Raw genomic sequence first — 25,133 nt, 5'->3', positions numbered from 1 at the left:
AGGCTATCTTCCCTTCCTCATCCTCATTGCTCCCAGAGGCCAGGCTAGCAGAGGCCATGGGTTGGACTCCACTGGGTGGTATTATATAAAGGGACCAGGAGTGCAGAATCCAGTTTCAAAGGATAAAGGATCTGTGAGGGAAACTCAGGTATAAGGGACAGTTGCAGAGAAAAATAAAGGGACACTTTATGATTAGCCCCCTTTATGATTAGCTGAAATCTCAGTGCAGAATCCTGGTAGGGATGAAATGGTTGGTATGGGTTTAAAGTAGGCCAACTACCCTTATAACTGGGCTGGTCCTGGAAGGATTCTGGGGTATCAGGACCCCAGGTTGCATTCTTGTGGAGAATAGGTCAGGTCCACACTCACAAATGGCCATGTGGGTGGAAAAGCAAAGTCAGCCCTGTGTCAGAGACTCTACCCACAAACAGAAGTAGCTCTGTCAGGCTCTAGAATAGGACTGGAGTGGGCGGGGCCAGAGCAGAAGCTGTCAGTGTGCCTTTCTTCACAAAGCTTGTACCTTTGAGACATACCACACCATCAACTGCTCACAGCTTACCTGGGAGCCTGTGCTCAGGGGAAGCCTTCCTAGAGTGACACCTCTCCCTCTCACTGCCCATTTTCTTTCAACTTCTGGAGTCGTTTCCCACACTGTTTCAGGAAATCCCACTGTTGGCTCTCTAGGGTCAGGGCAGGGGTTCCTGAGGGCTGCTGTGACTGTGTGGATTACTGTTTCTCTATAGCTCTCCTCAGATCCTTATCTGTTCTGCCATAGGCTTCTCTCCTATGATGCCTGGACCAATGGGCTATGGACGCCCACTGTCCTTATAGCATCAGACTGCTGCCTGCGTGTACACACCATTACTGTTACTGTATGCACACGGAGAGAAGACGTGAGCTGCGGGCTGGCTCTATTCCTTGTGACTCCAGATCTTATGGTTTCACTTGCAGGCACTATGGGTAAAGCAGGAAGCACTTTGGACACACACAGAATGGAGGGGTGCTACAGAGAGGAGGGAGCCCCATAAGTTTGCGGGGACACAGGAATCCTCTGGTGTTGCTATACTAGTGAAAGGCCCCAAGCTTCTTGCTCTGGAGAAGACAAATGCATTTTAATGGTTTCAGTAGCTCAAAGACAACCACTGTGATGTGTCTGCACCAAAGTGGAGCCTAAGTAAGGGAGGACACAGCTACAGCTGTCATACGAAGTAGGCCGCCAGGGCTGACATCTTGTCCTTTGGCCGCCTGGGGTTGGGCTTCCCTGGTGGCCGCCGGCCCCGGGCCCGTCCTCGGCCCTGCCTCCTCCCAGGCCCGCCGCGGTGCATGGGGTGACAGGAGGTTGCATGCTTCAACTCCACCAACTCCTGGAAGACAGGGTCACAGAAAACGCAGCCTGTATGCTGTGTCTCGTCACCTGGCAGTGGGGACTTGGCCTTGTTGAAGTCCACATCAAGCAGGGCAGCCTCACAGGTATTGCAGGTGTCAGCAGACACCCGTACGCGGTGGGCGTTCTCAAAGCAGTGAGCCACCACGTTACACTTGTTGCAGGCAACCTTCCACTTGGGGCCTGAAGTGGGGTCCAGCACCAGGATGCCACTCTCGCATTCTACACACTGCCCGATGCCCAGCATGCTCAGCGAGTGCTGGCAGGTGGGGTGTGTACACTCATTGCAGCCCATGCCTAGGGGAGAAAGAAGCCTGGTGACGAACACCTGCCATGCGTACCTCCTCCTCAGCCACTGCATCTGCTCTCAGTGCCTCACACCCTGGGCCCCATGTCCCAGCAGAAAGTGCTTCTCTCACCTTTGCTCTTAGGGACACCCTGGCTGGCACTAGCCTGGATTCCTGAAGTCCCCAGATGCTATCACCCCCTGTTCTCTGCTTCGCTAAAATCCCCTCAGTCATTAAGGCCTCCTAGGCTAATGGCTTCCTGGCAGATTCCAGCTGAGTCCATCCTTCCTGTACTTTGCTCCTATAGCTCATTAATGGCAGCTTCATGTGGCTCTCATGTCACTGGCCCACATGGGACTGTACACTGCTCTGGAAGCCGGGGAAGGGCAGGAATGGGGCCTCATCACCTTGGCAGTCAAGCTGCAGCCTCTTGGTCACCCCAGCCCATGACAGGGTATGGCTCACTCTTTGCCCAAATCCCACGTGAGTAATGGTCGACAGTCACCTGCCCAACTATGACAGACAGCCAGTTGGTAGATAGACCAGCTGATGCCTGAGCAGTATTCCAGATATACACTGGGGTCTTTCATCTGAGTATGTGCAAGCATAGAAAGGGCTGGGGTAAGGGACCCCTTGATGTGAACAGAGACTACAGATAACTAGTAGGGAGGGGGATAGCCAGGGCCAGGGGCAACACACTCACCTTTCTTCATGTCTCGGAAGGGTGGATGGTTGTAGCAATAGGGGCACAGTGGGTAGCTCTTGCCCCGGGAGCCCGATGACCATAGGACCAGCTCAAAGTCATCCAGTGGGCATCGTAGCTCCTTATAGAGCTTGATGGTGCCATTCTGGGGGAGGGTGTAGGTCTCGTCGCAGTGGGAACAGTGCAAGCGGCTTGGTTTGGCCTATGGCAGTGCCAAGGAGGGGTATAAGGGTTGCTGGGGCCACTGACCCTCCTGCCTGCCCTCCTGCCCCTCACAACACAGAACACATAACATGTGTGCAGCATGTCCTGAGTTGCCAGGCAAGGACCTCTTAATCCCTGGCCAAGAGTCTCAGGACACATGGTCCACACACAGAGAAAGGTAGTTCTAACATCGTGACAGCCAGGTTAATATTCATGATAGCAAGAAATGTGGTGTTAGGAAAAAATGGACAGTGTGTGTTTACACGGCCTAATAGTGTATGTGTTCCTGGGGTCACAGGACAGGGTGGATGTTTGCTGGTGCTGACGTAGTACTCTCAATCATTCTACGTGACAACCAAGACAAGACCATTTTGCATGACTAATAATTAGGTAGTGGCCTAAGAGGTGACATAATTTGCCTGAGTTAGTGCCCAAAGGCGCTGTGGCCAGGACGGGGTGGTCACAGGTCTTCATTCCCACCTACCTGAATGTACTTCATGAACCGGTGGCACTTTCCACAGCGTGAGAGTGGCTTGCCTGTGGCCGCCAGGGGTGAAAAAGACACCTCCATTAACTCATCCATTCCTGAGAGCAAGCAGAATGCAGAGGTCACATTCCTTCTCGTCTCTGGCAGCCCATCATATGAAAGGCAGCTTGGTATGGCTCAGTGGGCTGGAGGGGGGCCACACACATGGTCCAGGATCTGGGTATGACTGTCTCTACAGACAGTGGGGTTTCTACTGCCAGTGATGGAGCGGCGGGACAGCAGCCCTTTTCATCAAGTATGTGTGTTCCTAGTGCTGTGTGTTAATTCACCCATCCTTTAGTCTTGACAGTAATCATCAAGGTGACATCACTGGCCTCACCTGCAGAGGCCGGAAGCCTAGATTCAAGAGTGGGTCTCATATGGGTGCCCTCAGCTCCAGAGTGCTGGTGGCTTTGACAGAGGAACCTCTGTTAAGAAGCAGGAAAGACAAGGACCTTACCAGCGATGGAGTCGACAAAGTAGTGGAACTTCCTCTTGAAGACATCTAAGGTGTGGCCCAGGACCTGGCGGTAGTCTGCCTTGCCCTGGGCAATCAGGTTCAATTGCTTCTCTACTGCGCTGCGGATGGTGGGGAGCACCAGCTCTGCATCTGTGAGCAGGAGGAATGACGCTGCTACGAGTACTTGCACCCAGGGTCCTGCCATCCCCACCAGGCAAAGCAAGGGCCACTGCTCTGCTTACCCCTCCATCTTTAGCCTATCCTCCTGGTCTCTCCCTGGGCTACCCATCCAGAGTTAGTTGCTACCTGGTGGCTCCTCTGTCTCCAAGCCATTCCCAACTTCCCCCAGGGAAATCTTGTGCAGAATGGCCAAGATTTGCACCTGGGGTGTTCTTGGGCCAGGTCTGTGCTGTGCTCTTCCATCTCCTACAGGCCTAGGGGCTCCTCATGCATAGAACTGATAGGCACCTTATTGAAGGAAAGAGGCTTTCAGGTCCCCTTTTAGATCTTTCACATGTCCTGAGCCCCTGCCCTGGGCAAGTCTTGGGAAGCACTCCTGTGGTAGGAGCTGGGGTTAGGTATGAGGGGCTGAGGGCTCACCACAAGCTCAGGGTCCATGTGGAGGAAGCAGCACAGCCACAGCCCAGGGAGAAGTTGGGGAGCACTGGTAGGCCCTAGGATTCAGGGTGAAGACTCACCAATCTTGTAGTAACCATGCACCAGGACGATGCCAAGGTTGGTAGGTTTAAGCCGGCGGCCACTCTCCACGGAGACATAGTTGCGCTGGCAGATGTTATTGATGTGCACAGGGATACTGGCATCAGTTCCTGAAATGCACAGCAAAGCCCCAGGCATCCTTCAGTCTGCTACTGACACGGCCCACTAGACTACGCACTCCAGCTTTACCCCTGCTCATCATGGGGATCCTGACTCTCAGCCCCTCCCAGCCATCTACAGGAGGTGCCCCCGCACTGTGTCAGATCAAACTGAGTGTCTTTTACTTCCTGAGGCAGCTTTACAAGTGAGAAACTCATTCATGAATACACTGACATGAATAAACTGAGAAGCCTGTCCAAGTCCCATGGCTTCCATCTAGACTGGGACCTGGACCCCACTGTGGTGGGCTGTGCATGGCTTGTGCGCATGTGGGGCTCTGCATCTCAAAGCGTTCTTGCCATAGCTCCAGGTGTGACAGGCCCTTTTTACACAGCCCTGTGGGCTTCCCTCAGCAGGGCCATCCACCCACTCTCCTCTTTAGGTAAGTATCCTTTTCACTGTCACAAACCGGACCTTGGGTCTAGGCCATTGTCTTGTGTGTAGCTGCCAGAGGCCATGACATGGGAAGAGTTCCTAAGCCAGAGCAGGGCTGTCCATCAACAGAAAGGGGCATAGGATGTTAGGAGAGCAGCACCTACACTCTACAGCAGGCTGAGGACTCTGCCATGACCCATCACAGAGAAGCAGGCCCAGAGCCTGATTCCAAGATAGATCCAGCAGGCTGTGTGGACTTGGAGGTTGATCTGACCTATGAATCCTCTGGCATCCTAGAACAACCCTCAGCCTCGTGGGTGTTTGTTAGTGTGTGCTGACACTGAAGGGCACCAAGGGTGCATCTTGGGCTTCACAGGGAAGGCCAAGTCCTGCTGTGAAGGCCTCAAGAGCAGCCTCCCACAGTGCGCCTGGCTGGATCAACTGTTCACTCAGTGGGCTGACAGTTTCTGGATGTCGGCCCATGGACCAGTACTGGGGTGAGTGCAAATACAGCCTCCGATGCAGCCCCAGGAATGGGAACCCCCATGTCTGGCATCTGGGCAGGTACACCCACCGATACCATGCTTCTCCATGAGTGTGATGAGCTCGGCTTCAGTCAGGTAATCAGGCGGATTCGTTTGCTTCTCCAGCATCTTCACCTCACCCACTGGGAAAGTGTCGCCCCTCTGACAGGTGGGCAGGCTCTCCTCCAAGGGCACACTCTGCCAGGGCATGATCTCTGTGAAGCCTAGAGGGACACAGCACCAGCACTCAGAGACCTCACCCCAAGTGGCCCAGGCCTCAGACCTTGGGGCCTGTGGTTTTACCTGGCGAGATGACAGTCTTCCCTGAGCAAGTGAAGAGCTCAGGCCCGATCCGGAAGGAGATGGTGCTCTGGAGGTACTTGCAGTCGTGGCTAACTGTGGCGATGAAGTGTCTGGTGATGTACTCATACAGCCTCCATGCGTCGCCCCCTGCAAAAGGATCACGCCAGTCACCCTGAGTCTCACTGGAGGCTTAGCTGCTAAGGACCCCAAAACTCTTCCTCTAGCAGCAGGGCCTTAGCATGGATGCCAGGGGCAGCCTGCTTCAGAAGTGAGAAAGGAGGAAGAAAATACAAGGGAAAAGCCAGTCTCCCATGCTGGGTGGTTCGTTCACCATCACTCCTGCCTCCCCACATAACCTCCTGTTTCCTGCTTCTGAGGTACAGACCAGGCCTATCCTTCTGCCATCCAGTAGTATCTCATCCTTCCCACCCTTGCCTCATACTCAAGAGCATCACAGTGACTTTCTACTTGTACTGCTCTCCCATCCCAATGCCTTCTGGCCCAAGGACCATCAGCACAGCCTTGACTAGGTGAGAGGTATGAGGTGCAGCTCACTACCGGGCCCCATCATTCTGCCTCAGGTCCTCTTCCAAGACCATCTGCCCACTGGCCTTTCCCTGACCAGCTGCCACACTTCACTGCTGTCCTTGATGAAACAAAATATTTAGGTGAAGCCTTCATCCAGGAAAGGAACAGCAGGCGCAGATGGAGCCTCCATACTGCTGAAGGCACAAGGGTTTGTAGAACAGGGCTGTGTCACTGAAGTGTCCTGTCAGTCCCTGAAGTGTCCTGTACAAAATGTGTGTGAGTGTGTCGTGAAGTGGGGCACTTGATACCTAATTCGTCCTCTGTGGCAGACCTCATGGGGGTGATGGGAGGATGGTCACCAGCATCGTGGCCTTTCCTGGGGCGGTTGATACCTTCTGTTAACAACTGCTTCACCTGAGGGAGAGGACAGAGCAGAGTCGAGTCTGAGCAGGGCTCCTGCCATTCGTTCCATGAGCTTGTCCCAAGGCCTCAGTGTAGGTACGTGCAGGGGCAGGGCCCACTCCCCTCACCGTGTCTGCCCAGTAGGGGTGGTTGGCCTGTTGCCGCAGAGAGGCCTTCAGGTCAAAGTTCTCAGGGTAGTGGGTGGTTTCTGTCCGTGGGTAGCTGATGTAACCCTGTGTGTACAGCCGCTCGGCCGTCTGCATGGCGTGCTGAGGTCCCATGCCTGTGAGAGACAGGAGGCTCAGCTGGCCTGGAAGATGGGGACGGCCGGGCACCTACCCACTGGCCTGGGCACTCTGGCTCCCCCCAAGACAGCTAGTACCTCCTGAAGGGTGAGGGCATGGTTGGAACTCTTTGCTACTGGCTTCGTGGGTACCTGTGCCATAGAGCCTGTTCAAGGACAAATTCTGGACCCATCATGGTGGGCCCTGGGCAAGGACCTGATAGGAAACACCATTCACCCTGCTCCACAGCACCACCATCATGGCTGAGGTGACGATGTGGCCTTTGGACGGCCTCTTCCCCACACTCTGACAGAGAGCTGTATATAACCAGGTTCTGGGAGCTGCTGAGCCAAGCAGGACAGTGACAGAGCACATCCCTCAGTTCTGAGCCCCTGGTGAGCGTCTTCATGGCACTCTGGAGCTACTGAGGGAGGGCTCATCCTGCTGCTCCCTGACCAGTGGAGGCTGGCGTTCAGCTAACAAATCACTCAATGCCATTGTTGCTCCCTAGGAAACCTAGAGGTGCTGCTCTGCAAGGATGCTGCTCATAGCTCCTCACAGTGGGGCCATCAGTGCCTAGATGCTGACAGCTGTCCAATCAACCCCTTCTCTTCACTGAGGAAATGAGGCTCAGAGGGATGGTGCTCACACCTGTTTCTGGCTGCCTTTCCCTCGCACCAGCAAAAACTGCTCAGGGACTCCAATGTTAGGATGTCCCTCTTGGCCAACATTACCATTGCTATTGTTAAAATGTACAATTCCACATCACTTAACCTTTACAGCAACCCAGAGAGCTAAGAAGTACTGTTTAACATTTTTCACAAGGGAGCCAAGGCTCAGGATAAGGAAGGAAGTAGCCAAAATGAGATAGGGACCAGAGTTTGGCTTCAGGATGTGGCGGCTCTGAGGGGACACCACTGACCCAGGATCAAGGGAAGGTCCTGCTTTGATGGTGACCCCTGAGAGTTTAGTCCTAGAAGCAGCTGCTAAGACACTGAATACTAGGAAATCATGTGTTTTATTTTCCTCACATAAATTCAAAGAAACTGTTGAGTCTTAACCAACAATCCCATGAAATCGCACCTTCTCTCTTTAGTTGTAACTTCTCTTGAGTACATTTTTTTTTTTTTTTTGAAACAGGGTCTTACTATGTAGTGCAGGCTGACCTTGAACTTGCTTTGTAGCCCAGGCTGGCCTGAATTCACAGTGATCCTCCTGCCTCAGGCTTCTGTATGCTGGGATTACAGGCATGTGCTAGCCCTCCCCACCCCCACCCCCGGCTCTCTCATGTACCTGAAGAGAAATGAAACCTACAAGAGCCTTGGAGGCCCTCTATACCCCAGGCACCATGGCATGAGAGAGGTACTCGGCACAGCTGAGGGTGCTGGTACTGCCCTGTACCAGAGCTGAAAAGGGCTGCCACATACCTCCCTCAAGAAGTCTTTGGGGGCTTTAAAGAATACCCCTACATACCCAGGGCTGAGCTGGCTACACGTAGCATCTCCACAGTGTTCAGGGCCAGTGGCCTCTGCTTGGCTTTTTCTTTCCTGCTGGTGGCCTCCACCTGGAAGACAGGACAGACTGAGTGATTTGGGGGTGGAGGAAGAGGCCATACTAAGGAAATTAAGATGTGTGAACACAATGTACATAGCACTCAGGAGGCTGAGGCAGGAGGATTGTTGAGTTCACAGCCAGGTTTCATTCTTTTGGTCTTGCTGAAGTCTAACGACTAGGTTCAATATTTATTTAGAACTAAGAAAGCAAAAAGAATGAAAATTCTTTTGTAGGGAAAGAGCAGACCTCAGGAACAGGGAAAAGGAGGAGCAGTGCAAACCTTACAGAAGGCAGTGTCAGCCGGGCCATGGCACATGGGCCTGACTCAGAGGCCATGGCTGCCATTCACTGAGTGTGTGCTGCTGACTAGGCTGCTAGCACTGCTATGTCTTGGGTTTTTCAAGAGAAGCTACCAGTCAGGATGTTTATGTGAAATCTTGCAAGTTTCAAATGTCAGTAAGTACTCCGAAATTTTGTAAACACCATACAGGTTCAATGGCAGACATCTGTGGGCTGTGCTTGGCTGGTGGACTGCTACTTCCCACCTCTGAACACATATTTGTTGAAGAGATGACTCTTTGTTTTGCCTACTCCTAAAACAATCCAAACCACTCAACATCAGCCCCTTGCTCTTGCTACAGGCTTGCAGACTGGCCAAGGCAGCACATTCTGGACTGCAGGCTGACAAACGTGGGTGCTAACAATGAAGCCATTTGCATATGTGCAGGAGAGAAAGCCAGGTCACTTGGGGTGAAGTCTGGAGGTAGAAATGGAGTCTGTAGGAAAGTCATCAATGCTACCAGCATGGAGCAACTTTACTAGTGGTTCCAGGAGGTCAAGACAACTGAAGCCTGGGCAAAATGTCATGCAGGGAAAGTTTGAAAAGGATTAAGTCAAAGGGAGCTGAAGAAGGCCAGGCCGTGCCTCAGGGACTCTGGTAAGCTGTCACAGCCGCAAGGCATTTGCTGCTGTGATGATGTACCTGCCCGCCACCTTGTGCAGGCAGCCCCTTGCCAGAATGCATCGTCCTCTTCCTAATAGTTGAGCAACATGTACTTCTAACTCATACAATCCCCGAGGAAGAAATCCAGTACCACCAAGGTGTAAAAGCTGACTGAAGTTGGGATCTCAGACCTGTACCCTACTAGCTGTGTGGGCAAGTTCATCAACATGCCCACTGTAGAGGGCAAGTCCCTCTACAATTGTTAGCCTTCAGTATCATAGAAAGAGGGTATCTACGTGAAACGGAGTTCTACCAAACGATATAACGCCCACTGGACCTGGTGGAAAGCAGAGTGGAAGCAGCCGAGAAAGATCACAGGTGTGAAGAATAGCTGGTATGAGTAGATATGCAGTACTGTGTAGTTACTGCTTTGGCTAAAGTATCTTGGGAGTGTATGAGTGAACAAACATTTCCCTTTCAAAAAGATGTTTTTCAGAAAGGGGGAGAAAGGCAGGACTCAGTCACAGCAGAAGCTGCCAAGGCCCACCCCCACCCGAGGCAAATGTGCACAGCAGGCGCACCTGGGCTTCTTTCTCCAGCTTTGTCATGTTTAAAAACATCTGTGCAATCTCCCGATCAAACACTCTAACTCGGTCCCAGTCCAAAAGGAGAGATTTGTCCTTCTCAGCATTAACCTACAGGAAAAAGGACCAAGATAAACAGGTGAGAAGTATCCAGGTGATCCTACTGTCAGGGAAGGGGATCAGGACAAAGGAAGCTGGTCTTTGTCTAGGAGCAAAACGTTGCGGGTCTAATGTCTCACAGCTGTACTTGCTTAGGGACAGACAGGGAAGCTGACACCAGCCCTCCCCACCCCCACCTCTCCACCAGAACTCATGCAGGTGGTCTCAGGAGGGTGGCAGAGCTGAGGCTGATATGTTCTTAAGAGGCATCTAGCCGGGCGTGGTGGTGCACGCCTGTAATCCCAGCACTCGGGAGGCTGAGGCAGGAGGATCATTATGAGTTCGAGGCCAGCTTGGGCTACAAAGTGAGCTCAAGGCCAGCCTGAACTGCACAGCGAGACCCTGTCTCAAAAAGACAAAAAAAAAAAAAAAAAAAAAAAAGGCATCCAAGCCTCCACCTCTCAGTCCAGCCCTGCCCACACCAAATGCCTGGCCAATCTGCCTGAGCCAGAGCAAATCTGTATTATGTTTTAAACCTTACATCAAGCTTTGGGAGGCTTTCACTTAAAGAAAAAATTCTAAAGACTTCCAAGAAATTTGAAAGCCCATGGCCTCAGTCCAGTGATTGGAACTGAGCACTGCACACACTGGCCTGAGAGTAACCTTACCCCGCATCATTAGGGCAGAAATCATTCTCATTTATCCAAATTCAATGCATTCAGGCCCAGCCTAGCCCTAGGACCCCAGTGAAGGCTGGGGGACCCCTTTTCCTGGGCACCAAACACCTATCTCAGATACAGCTATTTACACTTGTGCCCCTTAGCCTAGGGCAGTGGTGTTGAACCTAGGTATGTGTGCAGAGCAGGCAGGCAGAGGCCTCTTTGTTGGCATACAAGCCGAATCACCCCAGCATCACTCCAGCCAACCACTGGAGAACAGCACACACTGGGGCAGTGTTGGCATTCTGTGATAAGTGAGTTTTGGGTTGCAGTTTAGGTAATCAGTCTCTAAAAGATTCACCATCCCTGGCCTAGGGCCTGCAGGATGATGATGACAACAATTATGATGATGGTGGAGAAAATGTCTCAGAATCCACATCCAAACCCACAACACAGAGCAGGAATAAAGAAAGGAAAAGAACCTTGGCCTGCAGCACCCAATAGGTCTCTGGTTTGAAGGACTGGATTTTATCATGTCTCTCCACGCAGAATCCAAGGGTAGGAGTCTGACACGGCCCAAAGGAGATGAGAGAGCTGTCCAAATCACCGTATTTCCCCTGGAAATACTTTGTCTGAAACCTAGAGGAAGCGGTAGGGTAAGGGAAAGACAGATGGTCAATAATTCACTCAAGACACAATCATTATGTGCATTATGTGGGGTGGTATGTGCAGGTAGGTGGCTGCTCCTCACTTAGAAACCAATGTATGTGGCACAGCACCAGCCAGCATGGAGGAACTATGTGTGCATGTAATGGAGCAAAGGAACAAGGAGAGGCTCCTACCATGTTGGAGCCTTCTACTATATTCTATCCGTCCATCCACTGCATTGTCCTCAGACCCTGAGTATGGATATCCTGTTTATCAAGGGGGGGTCCTGTGATTTACATCAGCTAACATAATTTTCTTCAGGGTTTTTCAAATGTGAAAATTGACTGTTGCTCATCAGGGCTCCGAGAGGCCTGGAGAACCACAGTATGGGTCAGCAAAGGCACATATGCTGACTGATGGGAGGGTGGGTTGTGCCTGGGCCCTTGTGGGGAGCAGCACCTGGTGAAAGCACAGCCGATGCGTAGGTCCAGCTCCTGGCGGGCATCCACAGATAGCGCCTCATTGTGGTCTGGCTCACCCAGGCAGGCCATGGCTTTACAGATGTCTGTGTCAGTGATGGAGCTGAACCTGGCCCGGAATACTGTCTTCTCACCGCTGTGGGCCTTATTCATGACGGGTAGAACGGCATCAAGGACCTGAGGGGAAGGCGCCCTGGCTGTGACTGCTCCATGATCTCTGTTTTCAGCGCTACCACCACTGTTGGGTGCGGCTGCTTCCAGGGCTGGGCACCTACATACGAGGGACACTCCCTCTCCTGCAGACCCTCGCCACTCTCCATAAATCCCTGGCCATATGGCCCTTTCTTGTTTTGTCCAGGCCAGCTCCTTACTTCTTCTCTCTCTTCTTCTGCTCCATTCCCACCAAACTAGGAAATGCTACTGCCAAGCACATGTGGGGCCTCATTGTCCGGACCTGTCCCCCCTCCTTCTGGGAAGAGGGAGAGCTGGAAGGGGCAGTAGAACTTTCAAGCAACTAGAGGAAAGTCAGGGAAGGAAAAAGGAATGAAGAGGAAGAGGAAATGGGCATGAATGGGAAGGCCCAATTTGTGGTGAGGGCTGCAGTCAGGTCACTGCCAGAGCGTGGCTGTGAAGCATCCGTACGGGGGAGAAGGAACTTTGTTTCTGAAGAGAGAAGACCCTATGACCGGCTACCATCTCAAGCTCCAGATGCAAAAGGCCCGGGGAGGGGGAGCCCTATAGGGGAAGAGTACCTGCGAAGGGATCAAGTGTGTAATCAAGTTTGCTAAGGGTGCCATGCTAGAACACTAGGTATCCTGACTGCCTGCCTTGCCCCATTCTCATTGGAACCATCTCCTGAACCCCAAGACAAAAGCTGAGGGTACAGATATAGAGACATGGGGGTGACCTGTATGGAACCACAGCCTGAGAGGCACCTGTGAGACCAGCAGTCACAACCTGCACAAGGGTGCCATGGCCGCGGTAAGCACAAGGCAGGAGTACATGGGGAGCTGTCACTGCCTCCCTGCAGGGAGGCCTATCTGGGGTGGGGGAGATGGGAACATTCTGAGTGGGGCAGAGGATACGTGAGGGTGGGGGTCAGAAGAGTGGGGCCTGGGGTAAGTGTGGTGCTGAGGTAATCGACCAAAGATCCCTAAGAGGCAAAGCTGGGCCAAGAATGCACTGAAAAGCCAATCTGCTCCATTCTGAAGTTTACATTCACTTAGATAATTCTGCCCCTTATATTTGCTCATACGGTGTCCCAGTGAGTGTCACCCCTAGCAGGTTCTGTGCCTTTTAAAGTGTCTTAGAACTTCCAAAATAAAGTGGGCAGGACAAAGCTTTTTAAAGTCAGTATAGTTTACTTCGTATTCAGCCTCAGGAACGATGTGACTGTGAGCATCAGATTGGGGAGGGGGACAAAAAAGCCAAAAGTGAACCAAAGTAGGCTTTATACTCACCTCAAAGCAAATGTTCTCCCCTTCCTTGTCACAGTCCAGCCACAGCACTATGTAGTCGCAGCCTCTGCCCTCCACCTGTCACAGAGCACCCATTAATAGTAAAGAATACTCCCCCTGGGAACAGGAGGTGGCGCCCGGGCCCTGGGGGCATTAGAGGGACTGGTGTCTAGGCTGAGAAAGAAGTGGGCTGCAGTGAGACCGGCTCACCACTCAAAGAATTTAGTTCACAACTGCTGTTTTTTGAATAACAAATCATACTGGCAATATCATCTAAATCTCAAAAACCTAATAGTAAAAGGGCTGAAATGAAATAAGCCTGAATATTAACAGTGGTTGTCTGGGGTCATGTGCTTGCAAAGAGTTTTTTATCCTTCTTACTTACCTATATTTTCTAATATTTCATAACACTTATGCATTTGTTTTAAAATTGGGGGGAAAACCCTTAACCAAACCATTACAAAAGCAGGATGTGCTGGACATGGTTGCGCATACCTATAATTCTAGCATTTGAGAGGCTGAGCAAGAGGACTCTGAGTTCAAGGCCGGCTTGGGCTACATAGTTCAAGGCCAGCCTCAAGTACATAGTGAGATTCTGCCTCAAAAAACCAAAAAACCAAACCAAACCAAACAAAAAGCAGAATGTATGCTCTCCAGGACTGACAGGGGTGCCCAGGATGGGGAGGCAGGCCTGAAGGTGTCTGGTAGATCAGCAGGGAGCATTCACAGGCGGAAACGTGGGCCAAGGGTTGCCAGCAAAGGCCTCTGTGACTCAGATGAGAATGAGGACTCAAATATGAGAGGACAAGGACAGCTATCGCCAGAAGCAGGCAGGGAGGGCACAAGCCTCCCAGTGGGCTCATGCCCCTCACACACCTGCAGGAACTTCACCATGTTCAGCTTGGGGTTGGCTTCCTTCTTCTCCGTTGGAGCTTGACTGAACAGCTCTGCAGGGTCCACCTTGTCCCACTTGTTGTACTTTCCTACAAACCACAGCCATAGTGACATTGAGTCACACTTCACAGTCAAAAGGGTCCGCCTCCACAACTGTCATAACCCGGGAAGATGATGATCTTATTGCACGAATGAGTAGAAGAAGGCTTAGAGGACAAATGGCCCAGGTCACCTAACAGTCAGAGGCAGGGCTGGGGCATACGTTGAGGCCTTTGAGTAACTCCTACCACCTGGCTTTCCTTGCCCTGAGCTACTAAGCTGATGCCACCCCGGCCACCCACAAGAACCAAGTAAGCTCTTGGCAAGGTTACTGAGCCAGCCTCACTTCCAGGGTTGTCTCTGTGGCTGGTAGCACCATTCTTAGGCCAGTTTGTTCTGCCAGGGCCTTGAACTAAAGCCATCATTTTCTTCTTTGACTTAGATTTCTGTAACCCTCTCTCTCCACTCTAGCACTTCACAGAGCACAAAACAGACATTTAGCCCGTCCCTTAAGAGGGTTGATCTCTCATGTCCAGTACTTCCTCCTAGTTTCTACATAAGGCCTGGCTCTTGCATTCTGGACCCTCTGGCTTTCTTTTAGGCCCCATTTCTTGTAGGCTAGGAGAATGGAATCAGACAGAGCCAGGTTCAACTCCTGACTTCCCACTTGCCTGCTGGAGATGAAGTTTGGGGTTCAGATGCTTGTCTACAGAGTCACTCTTGCCACTGCTGTGGTCAGTGAGCAGCAAGAACTACTGAGGCTTTGCCTTGTGCCTGGTCCTACGCTGAGTATTCTATTTTCACTGTCACACTGAGCCCTCAGCATCCTGGGAAGCAGACAACATTGTTGCGCATTTCACAAGTGAAAAATGGCAGCTCACCAAGGTCCAACCATTGACCCAGGCCCCAGCCAGTGAGTGGCAGAGTACTATAGAGTGGCAGAGATGCTATAGTTTACATATGGCCGAAGGCTCCTCCAAAGGACATGCTGGGACCTTGATCCCCAGGGTGGCAGTTTGGGAGACAGTGCGGTGCCTTTTGGAGGCAGGGCCGAGGAAAGGTCTTTAGGTCACCAGGGGCACTTCCATTATCAGGAGAGCACCCAGACCCCTGGGCCAATCTCTAGCTTCCCACCGCAGTATGTGGTCTCTCCCTCTTGCATGTGCTCCTGACACTGTGCCACTGTGATCTGCCACAATGTCCTTGCCACAATGTCCTTGGCACTACGTGTTCAACCTCCAAAATTATAATTTAAATAAACCTCCTATTTTCTCCTTAGAAAGTTAGCCTGCATTAGGCATTTCACAGCAGTAATGCAAAATAGAATACTATGCAGGTCAGAGTCTAGGTCAGACCCTTCTCAGCCACTTGGCGTTGCACCAAGACCCAGTGGGTCACTAATGCTGGCCCTGTGGAGGAAATAACAATAATGATAAAAGATGACAATGACAGCTATCAAATGACTGACCAATAGTCAACTCAGCAGGAGCACCAAGCTTCTCTGCAACACCTGACTGGGTGAGGCTCCTCCCAAGACAGATACCATTACCCCTCTGCACAGGAAGGTGCACAAGGCACGCAGTGACTGAGAGGTGCTGCTAGGATAGGGCCCCAGGGGTCCTGGGCTCCACAGCTCACACAGGGAACCCAGTTACTACCCCACAATCTGCTGGATTGGGACGCTAACAGAACTCTGGGCAGTGCTGTGCAGGGCTCCCGTCAATAGGAAGGCAGGCGTGGGGGTGGGGCTCACCCAGGAAATCCAGGGTCATCACATGACCACAGACAGAGGTCATCTTGAAGCGGACTGGCTGGCCAGCGAAGGTTCCCATGTACTCGTGGACTGAGCATGCCCCATTCAGTCCTTTGTGTGAAGACATGCTCCCTGGGGAGAGGAAGCACACAGGGATGGTTGCTGCACTCAGCTGCAGATGTCATGGAGAACCCAGTCCTGGATGCCACCTCTTAGAGGACCAGAGTCCTCCTTCACCAGAGCAGTTGGTCAGTGATAACATTCCTCTGGCCATTGTGCTAGGTGGGTACTGAGAGACTCAGCGGTACTCAGAGACCAGAGCATCTGTAGCCAACCTAAAATGGTATACTCCCAAACACAAGGGACCAAGTTGGCTGGGAAGTTGAGGTGGACACTCTTGGTCTTTTTGTTTGTCTTTCTGATTTCACTTTTCACTTTGACTTCTGCCCCATTTTATTCAAACTCTAAGGTCATCAGGGGCCTCCTCAGTTATCAAATCCTATGGTGTCTTTTCACTCACTGATGGCTCCTCAGTCCAACTTTCTCAGCTTTGGGGATGAGATACCACCTCTCAGACGCCTCTGAACCACACTTCCTCAGCTGTACCAGGGGCTCTTTCTTCCCCAACTGTTGGACCACGGTGAGGTTAAAGTGGATGCCTGCCACTGTGAGTACCAAGCCATCCAAATTTCCTTACTGTTTATAGGAAATTCAAAGATAGGAGGGGAAACAGCACCCAACCAGCCACACTTGTGGCCAGAGAAGGGAGTGAGAGGGGGAACATTTTTTCTCTAGCTCCCCAGTGTCTCAGGAGTGCCTGCGGCCAAGGCTTGGCACACTGGCCAGTCTTTAGTGCTGTGAGGTACACAGAATGTGACTGAAGCTGAGATGAGGGTACAGCAGGCAATGGGAAAGGTTCAGTGCTGACAATGCCTATGACGTGACCTCCTCAGGCCTCAACTGGGGTAGGGCCATAGCTGCGCCTAGCTCTTTCCAGGCTTGGTTCTGCTGCTTGTGACCAATGGCCCTGACTGGCCTACCACTCTGATAAGGAATGCACTTGCTCCCTCACTGTGAACTATGCTCTTTTGGGAACCCTTGCCCAGGTAACCCAAGGTGGGGAGGCAAAAACACCCCAGAGTGCTTTATTAATGTCTGCTGACCGGAAATGAATTTATTCCAACAAAGGTGGAATCACTCTTTGGAAAAAGAAAGAAATATCCTGAAAAGTAAAAATGACCAGGCTTACACACCAAACACTAAAGAAACTTAGTATTGGTTTTTCCTACCTCGAGAGAGGATTTTGGCGATGGACTGTGCCAGGGAAGGCTTCTCAGCAACCATGAACACAGTCTTCATCTTGGCTCAAGGCTGTCAGGGCCTTCAGCCCTTTACATCTGTTTCAGGACGATGGCAACAAAAAAAATTCAGAAACTGTTCTTCTGTAATCCAATACAATTGTTAACGTTGACTCCTAAAGGGAAAAAAATTTAATTCTTAAAGACAAGAGGACAAGAGTGGCTCCATGTCTGAATCACACTCAGAAAACAGCAATGCTTCCAATGGACCTATACCACTAATAAGAAAACACACTTTAAAAAGTAAAGAAAAAATCCAGACAGGAAAAGAAAAATTAGGGAAACTGGGTGAAATCTGGCATATAAGCAACTGCCTAGGAATTCTGCTTCAAGCAACTTGTGGGAAGGTGAAGTGACCCCAGTGACCTCAGATCAGTTCTGTCACTAAACCCAAGCACAGGAAGATGCTGGGGCCTACGAACCTAGACTCACAGGCTGGGGCAGGAGGGCCGCCTGGCCTCCCCCGCTGGGCTGGTTCTTCCACCAGCCAATGGACTCATCTCTTGGAGGGGAGATGAGTAAGTATAATCTTTCCTCCATTCCCTCAACTTTGTTGAATCCCTGGGCTAAGAATGACACATCCATCTTGGTTGAGCCCTGGGCTGCCACGAGATACATTTTAAAATGCAGATACTCAGGCAGGGCTCCTGAGGTCCTACTGATCTATGATAAGGCCTGAAACCCACTGGCTGGAGAGTCTAGTCCCTAGTAGAGCTTCATATCTACCTTCCCTCCTACCACACCCCACCTGTTGCTTTGAAGGTCAAGCTCTGGCCTTTAAATTGAGCTGGACCGCATCATAAAGAAAAAGTCCACTTGAAGCCTCCATGCCTGAGTTTGCTTGCCTGAAATGTTCCATTACAGCTTCAGAACTGGTACTGAGGGACAGAACCCAGGGCCTTATACATGCTAAGCATGTACTCTACCATGAAGCTGTACTCCTAGCATATTAAGTAAGCTCTTCTTTAAAGAGCTTTCCCAGTACACATTGGCAGGACAAATTGTTTCCCACTGTGCACTGCAGCTCTTGGGCTAGGCCTCCATCTCAGCCCATTGCATGTAGTGCTAAGGTCAGGTACTGCCTCCACCTACCAAGAGGACCAGAATGGTCCCATATCTGAATCACTGTTGGTATCTACTATAGCTTTCTGGGCCTGATATACCACTTAATATTTTCTGGGTGAGCAGGAAAAACAGCAATGACAATAACACATGAATGCACAACTCCCATTGGTGCTATGGATCAAACAAACACAGGGCTTTGTACATGCTTGGTAAGCACTCTGCCATTGAGCTACATCTCCAGCCCTCTTTACGACTCTTTGATCACTATAAATAGAGCATTGTATTTTTAAAACTCCCAAAGATATTGTATTGAGAAAATATTACAATTTTCTAGGGAAAAAGTTTTTTTTCTTACTTTATAACTTCCATCAGAATATTCCATATCCAGCAAAGGTTTAATTTAAAAAAAAAAAAAAGGAAAATGCTAAAAGAAACCAGGGAGCAGGCCGGAGATATAGCTCAGCAGCACAAGTGCCTACCTGGCAAGCACAAGGTCCTGAGTTTGATTCCTAGTACCAAAAATAAATAAATAAAGAAAAGAAAAGAAACCAGGGAGTTTTAAATAATCTCAGTGCAAAAAAGGAAAAAATTTAACATCCCCCTAAAACTCAGAAGTATTTCAAACATATTTAAAAGCAATTGATTTCTTTTCCTGTGAACTGTTTGTATGTTAAAACATTTTTTTCAGTTGGACTGCTATTTTCTTATTTAGGAGTTTGTATAATAAGAAATGTAGAAATGATACCTGATAACACTTGCCAAGGAAAATTAAAGCTAAAATGATTTTGTACTTAAGTATCTCACTAGCAAAAACCCAAAGTCTGAGCACACAGTGGCTGAAGATATGGAGGAAATTCAAGTTGAACAACCTTTCTGAGGGGAACAATTTGACAGTCCTGCTCAAACTACAGGACATATGCCTAATAATTCTTTTTGGAATTAATCCACTGATTCATTACTGAGCACTTACTACACGCTTGGGCCAGTCCTGTGTACAAGGAGAATGGCAGGAAGTAGCACCAAATTTTGTCTTCCCGGAGTGCCCACTGCAGCACAGGATGTGTGTGTGTGTGTGTGTGTGTGTGTGTGTGTGTGTGCGCGCGCGCGCCCGTCCGTCCGTCCGTCCGTCCGTCCGTCCATAAGTGGGAAGAGGAATAGAGCAAGACTAGGCCATATGGTATTAGAGACCAGCCAGAAGGATGAGGGAAGCAAGGTTCCGGGAGAGATAGCTGGAGAAAGGGGGCTTAGTGAGGAGGCTGATGGGGCTGTGTGGAGCTGGTATACAATGTGGAGCTCCTCTAACCTGAATTGTAGGGGAGCTGGGAAGCAGCAAAGGGTCTGCACAAAAATGGGAATTATCTGACCTCAAGTGCTAAAGGAACTCACTGGCTGCCACGTAGAAGTGAATGACTAGACCCCAGGGAAGGGGTAGGGAGGGGTTGTTCAGAGTCTTGGCAACACTGGGATGGGCACAATACGGGATGGAAAGAGCAAGAATTACTCCTAGACTTTTAGTTTATGCAAAAGGGGTTCCTGTTGGTTGAGGGGAAATCCTGAGAAAGAAGCAGTTCAGGGCAGGGACTCATGAGCAGCATTCCAGATGTGCTAAATGTGATTTGCCTACTACACAGCCATGGTGGCTGCAGAGGAAGCAGTGGCATAGGAGAATATGGGCATAGGAGCAGTCCAAGATGGAACTTGAGGAGACAGGAGGCTGTGGCAGGAAAGGTGGCGCTCTAAAAGGCAAAGAAAAGAGCACTTTAAGGGTAGCCACTGCTGTGTCAAAGGCAAGCTGAGTAATGTGGCAGCAGAGATCTGGGCATGGAATTAGCAATTTGAGTGACTATATGATCTTGATGGGAAAATTGAGCAAGATAAGCTTTAAAAAGCCAGGAGAAGGGGAGGGAATCACATACTTTTTCACTTTAAGATAGGCAACATACCAGTATGTTGTACACTGATGAGGCTGGTCCAGTAGAAAAGGAAAAAGTGAAGATACAGGAATGGGGGGGCGGGTGTAGTAATATTGGAGTGGGCACAGGGGCGAGAGGCAGCTGGTCAACCAAGGGTGTAGAGAGGAGGTGGTGCTATCCAGGCTGTCTGTGTGTGTTTGAGACAAGGTCTTCTATCTCTTGGTGGAAGAGGAATTGGCAGGTGAGGCACTAGGGCAGCTCATAGCAGGAACTCTGGGATTTACATAGGATATTCCAAGTGAATATGAGGGACTAGAGGGCAGGGGTTGAAGGACATGACAATAATGACAGACCTGACTCCAAGGAGGGTGAGGGGGGTGGTACGAGGAAGTGGAGGGTCCACACAGGCTGTGCCCTGTGGGCTGCAGAACTGTAATAAGTAAGGTAGTAGGGCAGAGAATGGGAGTCAAAGGAAGCAACTTTCAGGGGCAGGATGCTTGAATGGGAAATACGGGGGCGGGAGGAGTGAGTACTGACCTGGAGAGTGAAGTCGCCAAGGAAGAGATGAAGAGATGGCCACAGAAGTGAGTGGTAGGGGCTGGTGAGACCCCTGGAGTCTAGTCAGTATAGTAGTGTGATGGAGTGACTACGGACACGGCACCACCTGTGACAAACACCATTGGGGAATTCTCTGAAGCATTATCATTTAAAATAAAATATCAGAAATGACCTAGCGTATGTCAACAGAGAATCAGTGAAATAAAAGTATGACACAGCATACAAAGGAACACCCTCGGCAGTTAAAAAAGGATTGAATCTGCTCTGTAAACATTAGTGTAAATCATAGTGCTGAGATAGAGTACATAAAGGTAGGCATTTAACTGGTGCGTAAAAACCACTGCTATCGGTGATCAAACATGTGGGTGTGAATAGCTTGTTTACAAAGTAGATGTCTGGGTACAACTCAGAAGTAGTCAGAAGAGGCTATGGTGGTAGGAGGGTCTAGAGGTCAGGGTTCGGGGTCCTTCTGCCTATCAGTCCCTTCTGCACCTTTTTCATTGGGTCCCATGGATATATGTGATGGAGCAAAAAGAATGAAGACAGTGGATTTAAAAATAAAGACGAGATAAAATAAAACCAGAAAACCTGAAAAGGTTATTTTTCAGAAAGGATGTTGATAAAAACCCCCTTCATTAAAGGGGCTTATTATTGCTCATGATGTGCAGGAGCAGTGGCCAAGATCTGCCCTGGGCTGTCAACCCACCCTTGCTGTAGGACATCAGTAGTCCTTATGAGAAAATCGCCCCAAATAAAACAATTTGCGCCCACTCAAATAAATACTTGGATGTTTCCCCTAAATACACAATTATCCCAGGGGAAAAAAAACAGCTCTCCAGGAATGGGCTGGCAGACCACAGGTGACCTCCCACTGCACCTCCTTAGATCTCTCAAATTGAAAAACTGACTTTAGGTCTGTAAAAGTACTGTGAACACTTCTGGTTCTCAATGTTCTTTTTTCCATGGTGTCAAAATTCAAAATTGTACATCTCCACTACTCCCCTCCATACCTCATATCTTAGGTTTTTTGATAAAATAATCAACAGACTGACAAATTCCTTCAGAGAAAAATATTCCCTTAAGATTTTAAAGGAGGTTACCTCATTTATTCAGAAAAAGGGGCAAATTTGGGCAGTACACAGAAAGATACACACATCCCAATTTCAGACTGTTTACCTGTCAGACTGTGCAACTGCTATTCCTGTATGATATGCACCTGTCTTCAACAGCTTCAGCTCTAAAGAAATCAAAGTTCTAGTTCAGTATTTTATACCTGAGTACTGCATGAGAACTTTGTAATGTTCCGTCACTGTTTTATTGGGGAAAAAATTGCTCCTTTAAAGGTATGGAATCCTGGGGAAAGGGGCCTTGGTGGTCATCTGCAAGAAGGAAAAAGACTAGAAAGAGAAAGTGATTTTCCAAGTCACCTAGGAAGTGTATTGGGTTGGGGTTGAAACTAATGCTTCCTTACTTTCAGTCCACACAATTTACCTCCGCTGCCTCAAGTCCCACCTCTAAGATTTACGAAGTCTTCCCTGTGATTAATCTTGGAGCCTCTCTCTTTTCATTAAGGCACAGCTCCCATTTCAAAATAGAAACCAGTGAGAAAACCTGAATGCAATGTTTGTAAACTTCACTTGTACATTACCTTCACACTTTTTATTCACTTAACTTTTTGCTTTAAAAAAACCTTAAATAGATAAAAACGGCCCCCAAAAAATCTACAAGGTACATCAAGTTCAATCTTGTCTACTAAACTCCAAGACTGCAGTCTGTCCTCTTCTGAAAAGGCATATAAGCAAGTGCTAATCAGTGTTGACTGCAAACATCCCAAACTGGAACAGTTATTAGGACTGAAGGTGAATTAAAAAGGGAGTAGGCAGATTAACTTACAAGTACCCTGTCAACTCTCACCAGCGATACTACCGTCGGTGCGTAAATACAGAAATTTTCTTTTGCATCATTGTCTTATGAACCAGTTAATTTAGCTTGCGAGTGGAGGCACTGAGAGTCCTAGGATTTCCCACTTCAGTAACTTCACCAAATATTTACAGGAAAAGAAATGATCGTCTCTTAAGCTCTTCCTCTGCACTAGGCATGCCATAGCTGTAATACCAACCCACCAACAAGCCTATAAGGCAAGTGTAACTTTTCAAAACCATGAGTAAACTGAGATTCAGAACAATTAAAGCGACGTAATGTCAGGTGACCTTGGTAAAGGAATCCCAGGGCTCACTAGCCATTATGCCCAAGTCGGGCTAGCCTCTCACGATCCTGTTTCCTAAAGGCCGGACGCATAAAGGTGCAAGACAAGGCCATCATCTTCCTTTTCATCTCTGCGAGAAATTACTGTCCCTGCATTCTAGCTAGTTTGTTCCCAAAAGTTTTCTCCCTCATCCACGTAGATCAAGTGAGAGAACCCGGACTCCCTACAGGCGAGGAGGCAGTGAGTGGAACCTGCTTTGGCGTGGAGACCCGGATCTCTGACGGCCGCACGGCCTCCCGGAGACTCAGTTTCTCCTCCCGTGCGACTGGGAAAAGAGACCTCACCTCAAAGAGCCGTGGGAGGGGCCGAAAAAGCAGAGCATTAACCACAACGCGTGCTCCCTCCAGACACGCGGCTAAGCGCTGGCCCGCCACCACCTTCCCGAACCCCCACATCCAGCTCGGGGTGGAGGATCACCCCGACAAAGAAAAGGCGGCGAGAATGCCGAACCCAGCCGGGGACCTTTTCCAGAGTCCCCGCCCCAGCCCGCCGTCTGCGCCGGGTCGGCATTCAGGAAGCAGGCACGAAAAAGGCCCGCGCTTCCTGCTTTCCTCAGCAGCCCGCCGCGGAGACCGCCTCCCGCCGCTCACCGGTAGTCAGGCCGAGGCTCTCCTCCCGGGGCGGCCACCGGTAACCTCTACTTCCGGGTCCGGCCGCTTCTCGAGTCCCCGCGTCTGGCGTGCCAATGTCTGCCCTCCGACGCTCCCACTTCCGTGTCAGCGGGTTCCGTGGTCTGTGCGTTCTGAAGCACGTCCTAAAGTCAGTGCGTCTACGCGGCAATTTGTATGGAGCCCGACCCCTGCCCTCCTTTTCCGCTGGGTACCGAGGGGATCCCCCAAGTTTTCAACCTGACCTCTCACTACCACGATCCGTAGGGGGCCCCCAAACTCACAGCCTAGGGGAAACAATGACAATTATCATTACAACGATTATGAAAGCATACATATGCTATTAATACTAAAGTAATAATAATAATCTACAGATGTGAGTATAGCAAGCGTCTTTCAATACTATAAACATTTGTGGAATGAATAGTCCGTGTTAAATAAAGTCTGGGATATGAATAATATAAATAAACCTGGAAGATGAATAAAAATATGTTTTTGTGAGAGCATTAGCATTGTGTAAAGTTTAAGTAATTTTCATGAGTTTGAGTAGCTTTTTTTTGGAGACAAGGCCTTCCCATGTAGCCCAGGCAGGCCTTCAAGTTGAAATCAACCTGCCTCTGCCTCCCAAGTAGCTGAGATTACAGGCACACACCACCGTACCTGGCTTTTGATAGCTATTACATAATGATGTACACACATTTCCTTGGCTCTCTGTGGTCACTTTCCCGAACCTGCCTTTATTGGAATACCACCCGCATTTAGATGCTTGGGGGGAAAAATTTACGGACAAATGAAGGTTATGAAATGCCACAAATTGAATCCCCCTGTGAGATTTCACTTTCAAAACAGAACTCATGATTTTGGAATCCATTCCTTGGCAGATTATCTCCGAAATGGCGTCTCCATCATCCTGGTTGCTCCCTTCCAAGTTTCAGAGACATCCTGGACTCCTCCCTTTCTCTCACTTGGGACATGATCACAAATCCTGTCTTGAAATATATTAGAGACCCACTTAGTCCTCTCTGCCTTTGCTGCCACCACCCTGATCCAGACTCCTGGAACCACCTTAAAGCCCTACTATCTGGCTTGTTCTTGCGCTTTCACCATATCGTGATGCAGCATGGCAGATGCTGGAACCATGCCCTTGGACTTCCTAAAATCCAAAATTGTGAGCCAAATAAGCCTCCATTATTATTAGTAGTAGTAGCAGTAGTAGTACACAGGGTCTGTGAGCAGTTAATGATTAACTTGCGGGTGGAAAGCATACAGGCTATGCGAGAAGTGAGTCCTTAAACAACGAAAAGTTTAGATTAGTGAGGTATGATGTGCTTGGTGGTTATCCTTTTCCTGTCTCCAAAAAACTGCCCAGCCGTGAGACAGCTTCTTGCCCAAACTGCTTT

General features: G+C 49.8%; 1 protein-coding gene and 1 pseudogene across 6 annotated transcripts; one reads left to right on the top strand and one right to left on the bottom strand.

Annotated features, from left to right (window-relative positions):
* Nucleotides 1-1,087: 1,087 nt before the first annotated feature.
* Nucleotides 1,088-23,833, bottom strand: Top3b (topoisomerase (DNA) III beta). Of its 6 annotated transcripts, XM_005391691.2 has the most exons (20): nucleotides 23,716-23,831; nucleotides 22,036-22,096; nucleotides 20,839-20,965; nucleotides 17,255-17,439; nucleotides 15,966-16,097; nucleotides 14,156-14,262; nucleotides 13,283-13,357; nucleotides 11,803-11,999; nucleotides 11,178-11,334; nucleotides 9,935-10,048; nucleotides 8,330-8,420; nucleotides 6,701-6,855; nucleotides 6,479-6,584; nucleotides 5,643-5,789; nucleotides 5,390-5,563; nucleotides 4,263-4,391; nucleotides 3,565-3,714; nucleotides 3,063-3,163; nucleotides 2,375-2,576; nucleotides 1,088-1,681 (listed from the first exon to the last, which is right to left on the bottom strand). In XM_005391691.2, the coding sequence occupies exons 4-20, from the start codon at nucleotides 17,322-17,324 to the stop codon at nucleotides 1,200-1,202; spliced, it is 2,589 nt and encodes an 862-aa protein (XP_005391748.1). In that variant the 5' UTR covers nucleotides 17,325-17,439; nucleotides 20,839-20,965; nucleotides 22,036-22,096; nucleotides 23,716-23,831; the 3' UTR covers nucleotides 1,088-1,199. The 6 variants fall into 6 exon arrangements, with proteins under 6 accessions (XP_005391748.1, XP_005391747.1, XP_005391749.1 ...); XM_005391690.2 differs by lacking the exon at nucleotides 20,839-20,965; XM_005391692.2 differs by lacking the exon at nucleotides 22,036-22,096.
* The window catches only part of LOC102016205, a 23,074-nt pseudogene continuing 20,998 nt past the window's right edge, over nucleotides 23,058-25,133 (top strand).

The sequence above is a fragment of the Chinchilla lanigera genome, unplaced genomic scaffold, assembly GCF_000276665.1.
Source record: "Chinchilla lanigera isolate Chin_1 unplaced genomic scaffold, ChiLan1.0 scaffold00041, whole genome shotgun sequence".
NCBI classification, from domain to species: domain Eukaryota; kingdom Metazoa; phylum Chordata; class Mammalia; order Rodentia; family Chinchillidae; genus Chinchilla; species Chinchilla lanigera.
Note: the sequence above shows the minus strand (reverse complement) of the source record. Positions and strands in the feature narration are given on the sequence as shown.

Bases quoted from the DNA above. Each gene is read 5' to 3' on its own strand.
- Top3b (XM_005391691.2), bottom strand. From the start codon at position 17,324: ATGAAGACTGTGTTCATGGTTGCTGAGAAGCCTTCCCTGGCACAGTCC. The intron at 8,421-9,934 runs GTGCGCCTGCTG...CCTGTCTTCCAG, and splicing joins AGCTGGAGAAAGAAGCCCAG to GTGGAGGCCACCAGCAGGAA. The intron at 5,790-6,478 runs GTATCAAGTGCC...ATCCTTTTGCAG, and splicing joins TGCCACAGAGGACGAATTAG to GGGGCGACGCATGGAGGCTG.